At 40.1% G+C, this 10,029-nt stretch overlaps 1 protein-coding gene across 1 annotated transcript; it reads left to right on the forward strand.

The window, feature by feature from the left end:
* Positions 1-2,718: 2,718 nt before the first annotated feature.
* On the forward strand, positions 2,719-9,844 carry LOC120520068 (butyrophilin subfamily 1 member A1-like). The gene is made up of 6 exons (XM_039742709.1): positions 2,719-2,927; positions 5,012-5,083; positions 5,489-5,821; positions 8,347-8,628; positions 9,345-9,449; positions 9,557-9,844. Exons 2-6 carry the CDS (start codon positions 5,014-5,016, stop codon positions 9,613-9,615), a joined length of 849 nt encoding a protein of 282 aa, XP_039598643.1. The 5' UTR covers positions 2,719-2,927; positions 5,012-5,013; the 3' UTR covers positions 9,616-9,844.
* The last annotated feature ends 185 nt before the right edge of the window (positions 9,845-10,029 follow it).

Consider the following 10,029-nt stretch of genomic DNA (forward strand, 5'->3'; position numbering starts at 1 on the left):
AACAAACTGGGCTTATTATCACACTGTGTCTCAGTTACAGTAAGAAGGCTCTGTCTCTTGCTAACTTATAGGGGGAAAAGACTTTACCATAAATTATGATTATGAAAGAAATTTATATTCTATTCAAATTAAGATGAGAATCTGAAAAAATGAAACCAATTTCCAAATCATAGCAATCTGACAGTGCCAACAATGAGCCTAAAAGGGGTGAAGATGAAGAAGAGGTAAAGAAAGAAGTTGTGGCTTTTGGATGGAATCAAATATTCAGTTTAATAATATGCAGAATAAAATTTAGAAAGGACGGTCAGTCATTTTCTCACCCACTCATTCCTGAACAGGGTCTCGGGGGTCTGCTGGAGCCTCTTCCAGGCAGTATAGGGCACAAGGCAGGAACACAGCCTGTACAGGGTGCCAGTCCATCGCAGGGCAAACACACAAACACACACAGGCCAATTTAGGATCGCCAATCACCTAACCTGCATGTCTTTGGACTGTGGGAGGAAACTCATGCAGACACGGCGAGAACACACAAACTGCATGCTGGGAGGACTTGGGACGTGAACCCTGATCCCCTTGCTGCACGGCATCAGTGCTACCACTGCGCCACCATACCACCCCTCAGAAGGGACAATACAAGATAAATGATTTGTCTGTGAGCTGGCAGATAAACTTATGTGCATAAAAAAAGACAAAAGGTAGAAAGTGGAATTAAATCAAAGCCCAGTAATTACGGTCAAGAGAACAACAGGCTCAAAACCAAAAGTACAAGAGAGAAAAGAGCATGAAGATACATTTTTAATATTTCAAAGATTTGGTATCCACAGATCAGATAAGGATTTGAACTCACAGTCGTCCTCTTACTCTGTCGTGTTGATTACACAGGGGTCATGACCTCAAAGGCCACACCCCTAGCAACACTGGAAACGGACCTAATGACAGAAATAAACACTGGTGGCAGTTGAGGAACCGAAATCACACCAAATCATGACAATAAACTGGCCTGCCTATTTTACACAACGCAATCACTTTGTACGTTACTGGTAAAGATAAAAATGGAGCAGTTCAGGCAAACATCAAATACATCAGTTCTGTACTTTGGATGTCTGGGAATCATTTTGCTCTTTTTGAGGAATCTTGTATACTTTTTTGATTGTTTAATCTTCTATGTCCTTATGACACTAATGTCATCATTTTGAATTGTGTTTTATGGTGATTGCTGCTGTTCTGTAAGGTTTTTCATGGCCACAGTGTGTGTCTTTGTCATCTTGATTAAAGAAGGCAGAGCAGACATCTCTCTATCTCAGAGTTGGATCAATGCTGTTAGCGTTGATTTGGGGAGATTACTCAAGGCAGTGTTAGGATTTTGGTGTTTTATCTCATTTGTTACTTTGATTTTTGGTTTGCTCTCCTGTTTAGTTAATCACTTCTGGATTTTGCTCCTAGCTGAGAGCATTTGCTTGTATTTTCTCCAGGTTCTTGTTGTGCCCCATTTTGGTGTCCTCTATCTCCTGATAAATACTAAAGATGCTCCTTAAAGATTTTCAATGAAGTCTAACAACTTCCAACAAGGTCTTCATACCAAGGATGAGAACGTGTGCTGAAGTGGAAAGACAATCATATAAGTGACGTCTGAAATGTCTGACAATATAAACTGAGGCATATTTCAGAACGGTCAACCTTCAGACAAAACTACTGAGCAACTTCTAAAAGTGAACTCCTTGAACACGGAAAAGGGATTATATAGATAAAATGTATTATTATTATTATTATTATTATTATTATTATAATAATAATAATAATAATAATAATAATAATAATAATAATGTTATTAGGCATAATAAAGGCTGCATGTGAATGTGACCACAGGACACACTGAGCTTTAACTGAAACCTCAGAGTTAATAACAAATCTAAAATAATATCAGCACTGAAACTGAACGAGTGTAAAAGATGACGACTGCTTACATGTTCTCACACGTCCTCAGTGTTACCAGTGAAGTTCTCCAGTTTTAGTGAAAGTCCACCTCACAATCCTAACCTGTACCTGCTAACAAACTCCTGCCGTCTTTAGATGTCATAAGAGTTTCATTCTGTGGATTCTGATTTTCTAGAAGTGTTAAGTTTGATTTCACTTCTTCTGAGTTCACAGCATAGACGTGAGTCCCGTCAAATCAAACCCAACGCTTATTGAGATGTAGTTCACCAGCAGGAGGTGAGATTCTCTTTTCTACAACTTTATTTGTTTGTTTGTTGCATTTCATGAATACATTTTGTTCTTCCAGTTTTGAGAAGAAGCCCACTGAAGATATCCTGTTGGCTTTGGATTTAATCAGATTATCACAGACTGTAACTTCCTCATCTTTTTCTTATTCCCTGTGTTTCTGTTTTGCACCATTTGAGGAGGTCAGCAATGTATTTTATTCTCTAATAAATCAAGTGCATGCCCTGACTCCATTTTGATTTCTTCTGCTGGTCTCCTCTCCTTCCTTGGGCTGACGTGATCCTCACACCACAAGTCTGCTTCTAATCTGAACAAAGGGTGATAAGTGTGTGCCCTGCTTTGTTAAAATCTAAAAAAGATCATAAAAGCACAGAATTCTCATGAGATCTGATAAAAGCTGAGGGTCTTTTTGTCAGATCACAGGCCATTTTATTTTAATGTGTTTCTGTCACTTTAAGTCTCAGGCATGTCAGTGTTGGCAGGCTGCCGTTTAAAAACGAAAGAAAAGGTAATCCGAGTAGGAACACTTAAAATAACTCCTTTTATGTTATTCCACGCCACCTTCTCCTTCGACAGCCTTATAAGACATTAAGAACATGAAAGGCTGACATATTGTACATGAAGTTCACAGACCGCTGATGAAGGACAAATCCTCGTGATGTGTGAGCTCTAAACGTGGAGAGTGGAGAGAAAACAAAGTGAAAGCAGTAAGTGGAGACATTATGGACGTTTATTGCATTGCTGTTGTTAATGAATCCTTAGGTTGTGAGTGATAAGAATTGTAATTTGGAGGCTCACTCACTCAGTAACGTGTAACTGGCTTATGCTACACAAGTTTACATTGAGGTCGTGCAGATGAAGTGTGTGTTTAATGAAGGAGCCATGAGCAGAGCAGAAGGCCTTCATATGAGATCAGGGTGCTGTCATCAATTAGCTTGTCCACCCTGAGTTTTCACCAGTAAAAGTAACTCAAGTCAAGACCACCACAACAAACATTAATGAACATTATGAACATTGACCAGGATTTTACAGATGTAGGTTAGCCTCAGCTCCACCACAGACTCCTTCAGCTCCTTCAATTCAAAAGATAAAGAACTGATCGTCTCCAGCATATTGTCACTCCTAGAAATGTAGGTGTGATGATTCAAACTTATTATGAGATCTGACTGTGCTGTGTGCTGATAATCATGAACGGGGAAACAGGAGTGCAGACAGTTTACGGTGTCATCAGGGTGTGTTAGGATGAAAGTAGAAATAAGCAGAGAACAACTGGGCTGTCAGGCTCTCCTTGTTGGTTTGATTACTGGATCTACTGGCACAACTGAGAGGCTTGTGTTTCATGAAATGGTGAAGACACATCAGGAGTACACATGAGAGAAAGACAGAAATGAATGAATTGGTGAATGAAGTCCTGTACCTAAGTTTAGTATCAAATGGCATTGCTAACATAATAAACATGAACATCATATACAGCATAGCAGCCAGTGTGAAATGAACAACAATATTACATTCAATCTGCAAAGATATGAGCACGTTTACTGGAGGTCTCATGTCTGTGATCTGTAAAATACTCCACTGAATGGGCTGAAAAATGAATGTTAAATAAGAAAGAGAAATCACTAAGAGAGAGAACCAGTTGTGCCAGTCCAATGAGGCTGTGTGATCTGACGCTGGAGATGTCGAGTGTTGAAGGCCTGTCTGAGTTCAAAGAGGCGTTTAAAAGATCAGGATTGTCACTTCTGGAGAAACTGCAATGTCTGTGACTTTCATGAATAAAATGGCAACCAACCCAAGGTAGACCTTTATAGTTAATAAACTGTTACCTGAATTTAGGCCATCAATTTTACATTTTCAAAGGTTTAGTTATTGTCCATACTGTTTATCTCAATGTTTTCATTTTTATTTAGAGATTTTGTATCATTTTGTGGCCTGATTACCACCATGTTGTGTTGACAGCAGATTTTCATTGTCATTCTATGACTACTGGTGACACGTCACTCGATGTCACAATTCTTCTGGTATAAAATAATGGTGTCCAGCTTGTAAATTATAATTATAAAGAGCAAAGGAATACCTTTCACAAATACCTTTTAATACCGTATAGCCGAAGGAGGCACCATTTGTTTTTTAGGCATCTGAACTTCTTTCCATTTCCCCTTTTTTTGTTCTGCTGGCCTCAGTTCTTTATTTATGAAATGTCCTCCTACATTCAGAACTGCTTTGCTTTCCTCTTTCATCTCCTGGTCATCTCTCTAAAGTGAATCTCATACTTTCTAGGACTCACCAGTCCATAATAGTAACAACAGAAGAGGAGAACAAATTCCAGTTGGTGACCACTGGGTGGGCCAGTCTGATGCCGATGTGTTTTGGGGGACTACAATAAGGCAAAGGTGGTGACAGACCACAGCTGTACTACTAATGTCTGCCAGTTTGATGACAGAGTGTCATTCCTGTGCCATTGTGGTAGAAATGATTAAAATCAAATTAGATAAGTGATGAACCGGGACAAGAGAGTGTGCTTATCGTAAAGATCAATGAGATAATAAATAGAAATAATAAAATAAAGAGCTGAGAGTCGAGTTGAGAAGCTCCACATTGACCAAAGTGTGCTGGCAGTAAATCAATAAAGAATGTCAGTTAAAGCCCTGGGGTTATTAACACGTAAACACAAATGATATAAATGGTGGTCTCTGCTCCTGTCATTTGAAGTTTTATCTGTGAGTTGTTTTACACACCAGTCTGTCAGAGGAGCTGACTTCACAGGTACAATGAGCTCTTCTTTGTGTTTCAGCCATGAACCTTCAGATGCGATGGACTCTTCTTATCTTATTGTTTCTACACAACACAGATATCTCCTGGGCAGGTATGGATGGATGGCTGGTTATATTTTGTTCATTTTTAGGTGTGGTAAATGTTTCGTACTATTTATTTACACATTTATCTTCATAGTAAAATTCAGCAGAAGGATATCTCTTTACAAAGAATATTTGTTTTTAATCTGGTTAGTCAAAAAAGTAACAGAAGATTTTAATTGTTTTTTGTTTTATGGTTTGCAATAATTTAAACCTAGAAAAAGAACTTCAGGGCAGTTTATTCTTCAAAAATTCAGAAGGAAGAAATGAAGTCCATACCACCTGTGAATGTAATGCTGGATTATAAGGCAGCAGTTATCAGGACACTAACATGGTTTTCATTAACTTTTGTCATTTTTTTCTAATTTACAAATCACATCCTGGTCGTCACTCCACTCTTCTGGTTTTCTTTCCAGTCAGCTTCATCGTCGTTGGTCCTTCTAAGCCCGTCGTCACTTATGTCGGTGAAGATGTGGTCCTGCCAGCCTCCCTCTCACCAGCTCTTAATGCTGAGGCCTTTGAAGTGAACTGGTTTACAACGGACATCAGGTCACCAGAGCTGTTATACACCAATTACAATATTGGGATACAGAGTGACAGAAGAAGAACTCTGAGCATAGACAACCTCAAGAACGGCAACGTGTCTCTAATAATCAGAAATGTCCGTGTTTCTGATGAACAGCTCTACAGATGTAATGTGTACTCTAAACAAAGAGAAGATGAGACTCAGGTCTCACTCACTGTTGAAGGTCAGTGTGCATTTGGGATTTACAATTTTTGTTTCTATTTGTATTATGGGATGGCCACAGTGAGTCAGTGGCTAGAGCTACTCCATGTTCACTTCCCATGAGCACTTGCTGTCTGTCCAGGGTCTGCACTTCCACCACCCCATCAAGTTTGACTTTTTTGTTTTTCCTCTCAGATAGAAAGATGTATGAATTGGGTGAAGTGTCCCATGATGAGATAAGGAAGATATTAATAATAGTGAAACATTATATGACACCTTTATCATGCTCACAGCTCTTCACGGAAATACAAAAAGAACAACAGGACATACATGACATTGGAAAAACACTAAATAAAGATAAATACAAGATATACAAAACAGTGAAATGAAATAAAAATCAATTAACCAGAATAAAATACAAAAATATGAAAAACTACAAGAAAACTTTGAATAAATAACATAAAATGTGATACATATGCACCTCATCTTCAGGTGGTCCTGCTGCTAAAACATCATGGTAGTCCCACTCTCTAAAACTGTCTACGAAGGAGACATGGCACATAACTAAATACAGTGAACCCTCGTTTATCACGGTTAATCCGTTCCAGACTCTACCGTGATACATGAATTTTCGCGAAGTAGATTTCTTTATTTATAAATCGAATACTTTTGCAGTTAGAGTATAGAAAACCTGTTTACGACCTTCTAAATACGTTTTTTAACATTATTAGAGCCCTCTAGACATGAAATAACACACTTTAGTCACCATTACACTCGTATTACCCAATATATTAGACAAAATAAGAGAAAATAAGACATATTAGATGTTACAAATATATTATTACAAGACTCACCCGCCTTTTAAGGCGACCGACTTTTATCCTCAATTTGTGTGCGCTCCATGTGTACATCAGGCATGTAAGTGTAGGGAATGAGAACATCAAAGTGCCCATTCATAACATCTCCCGAAAACCTAAGATTTTTTATCCCCTCGAGTGCCTGTCCAAAGTCGTACAATGTCTGCCCGAATCTGTACCGCTAAAGACGGAGTTTCATGCACTAAATAAGCTATAGATGAGAACAAGCAAGCACCATCTCCCCTGATATTTACTACGCGGTGAGGCATTTGTACTCCATTAACATTAATTATTTCCAGAGACATAATTTTGTATATTTTTCCAGCGCATCGCAACAAAAGCAAGGGGATGATGGGAGCAGCAGAACTCTGCTCACATCGCGTCACTTCGTACCGCAAGCCGCAAGTAGTAAGTCTGTGATAAGCGGATAATCCCGCTACGCTTTGCACTCACGGGATGGAAGGACAATCCTGACCACTTTTACATAGTAGATTATTGTACTGTACATTTTTTTTACACACACACAGTTCTTACACACAACCACTAACCTATGAAGGCACGACCTCAGTAGGAGAGTCTTCAGGTGGTGCAGTATCTTCAGCAGGTGCGTCATTGTCCTCTTCCACTGAAGGATTACTAGGAGTAGGCAGTGGATGTCTGGCTGAAGAACATCTTGATAGGCAGTTGCTGGCGCTGTCTTTTCATATGCGTGAGGAGGCTTTTGTAGGGTATTGCCATCTTTGATCATATCCAAGAGTTTCACCTTCTCCTGGATAGTAAGCATCTTCCTCCGGCACTTAGTTTTATTGTCAGAAGGCTTAGAAAAAGCAGCACGTTTAGGGGCCATGTGGGGCTAGATAAAAGTTCTCAGAAAGCGCATGCGTAGTGACGTAAGCGTGTATGAGAAAAAATCGAGATAGAGTGAAGCCGCGAAAGTCGAAGCGTGATATAGCGAGGGATCACTGTATACTAAAACATAACACATAAATAACAATCAGAACAAGATTCAAAACATAACAAACAAAAGTACAGAAAACCAATCATAAATACACAATTATAATATTTAAAGAATCACCAAAAAAAATCATCACAGATGATTAAACTCCACCTAAAGCAGGGTTAAGACCCCGGCTAAAACTTGATATTGGGCAGCATGTGGCAGGCTTGAACAAGTGGGACACAAAATGGGACATCAAGTGGGACAGCAGGTCACCTGAGAAGCGTGGACAGCTCCTGCCTCCCACCAAGACAGCATGCCAAGGAATCAGAATTCAGAAATCAAAGACGCTGCTCCTCTACGTTGAGGGGCTGTTGAACCGAAAAACTCCTCAGGTCTGCCCCACGTGGAGTTCAATATTTCAATCCTTGGTCTCTTTATTTATGAGTGTGAGGAGATTCAAAGGAATGTCATCAAAGTCTCAAAACCTGCCAACTTACCTCAGTTGGCCCCAAGCATTTTCAATATGATGCTCTGTTAAGTTTCATTAAATATTACCAATAAATAAAATTATCAGAAATAAGTAAAAAAAACAATAAAATTGAAGCCAACACTCCAAACTCAGAATGTGTTCACTGTAACCAAATTCCTTTATTTGAGCAGTTCATTCCTAACCGTATGCCATGTCAGCTGATGTTAAAGTGTTTCTTCTTCTTCTCTTCACTGATCTTCCACTCTTTTGTGTTTCATTAGTTTTAGGTGCTCAGCCCTCCATTTCTATGAGCTCCACTGAAGGCCAGAAGACCCGACTGGAGTGCAGCGCTGAGAAGTGGAACCCCCAACCAGAAGTCACCTGGAGGGACATGAATGGGGCAGACGTGACGTCACAGTCCACAATAAAGTCAGAGCGGGACTCCGAGGGTCTTCTGAGAGTGAGCAGCGTCCTCCCGGTGAAGGAGGAGTACAACGTGTTCAGCTGTCTGATGAGAAGTAAAGCACCAAAGCCAGACTGGCACTCCAGACTCAGTATCTATAGTACGTGATCAAATAGAGTGGCATTAGCAGCACCGCCATTGGGTCAATGTGCCATTTTTATACAGAATATGGCACTCAAGCACTTATTGGTTAACCTTAAAAGCTGGACTTCAAATTACTAAATATCTGGAAAATTCAATGTACTAACTAATTTTGTGTTAAATAATGTACCATAAACAGTGAAAAGAATAGATCAATAAGTGGAAACTTATTATGAATAAGAGATTGAACAGTCAGATACATGAATTCACACTAACACACACACACGCATGGACAAATCTACAATGTCAGATACAAATGGCCAGCCATGAAAATTAAAAAAAGTCCGTCCTAAAATTAGAAAAATAGAAAATTCAGTTGTGACTCAGTCTAGGAGTGGACTCTTAATTCTGCATCAAAGTAAGCGTGTAGATTAAAAGGCGTAGGAGACAAACACTGGAGGAGAACGACACTGAGTGGACATTAATGGAGGTGAGATACTGGATAATTAATGATGGAGAACGAGAGGGCTGATGGACACGTTGATGACATGGCTGTGAAGGTGTGTTTGGTCCCAGGCTCCAGCTACAGGAGCACATCATCTGTGGTGTAAATGCAGGGTCTCATGATGCTCCCCTTAGCATGAAGGAGTTCCACTTGATGGATTCTTCTGTGTGTTCCTCACCTAAACTTCATTCCTGTCTCACAGACTCACACATCTTCCCCTCATTTTGCAGGTTTCTCCCCAGGGGTCTCTGGCTGGTTGGTGGCTTTCTGTGTCTTGTTGGTTCTTTGCTTAGCGGTGACTCCCCTGCTGGTCATTCAATGGAGAAGAATGAGAGGTGAGGACAGAAGATCTCACATCGACATCAGAACAGACAGAATGCTCAGTAAATGGTAAAGTTATTCATAAATAATTCAACATTATATTCTTTTTTGTCTTCCCTAGAAACAAACACCAGATATGATTCAATAGGTGAGTACAATTTTAAATTTGCTGTTCTCTAATTTAGTTTCAATTTCATTTCAATGTGTGAATGAAGGAGAAACCCAAAATAAACTTCTTCATCCTAGCGTTTATCCCACTTGGCAGGGTCCGCTTTTCTGCAAATCCGTCTCCATTTGGCACGATCGAGGGATCTTCTGGGGCGGCATTGATGGTCTTCATGTATTCCTTTATTCTGTCCATCCACCTGTTCTTCGGCCTGCCACGTGGGCCCTGACCATCGGGATCAAGCCTCATAGCCATTTGCGTGCCTCGAGCAGTTTCTCCATGATTGGTGCGATGCCGAGGCGCTTTCTGACGTCTTCATTCGTGACTTGGTCCCAACACGTGAGGCCTAGGCACCACCTCAGCATTCGCATTTCCATCATGTGTAGGGCCTGCTCGTGCTTGCCGGTGGCTGGCCAACACTCCGATCA

Source organism: Polypterus senegalus, unplaced genomic scaffold (genome assembly GCF_016835505.1).
Source record: "Polypterus senegalus isolate Bchr_013 unplaced genomic scaffold, ASM1683550v1 scaffold_8041, whole genome shotgun sequence".
NCBI classification, from domain to species: domain Eukaryota; kingdom Metazoa; phylum Chordata; class Cladistia; order Polypteriformes; family Polypteridae; genus Polypterus; species Polypterus senegalus.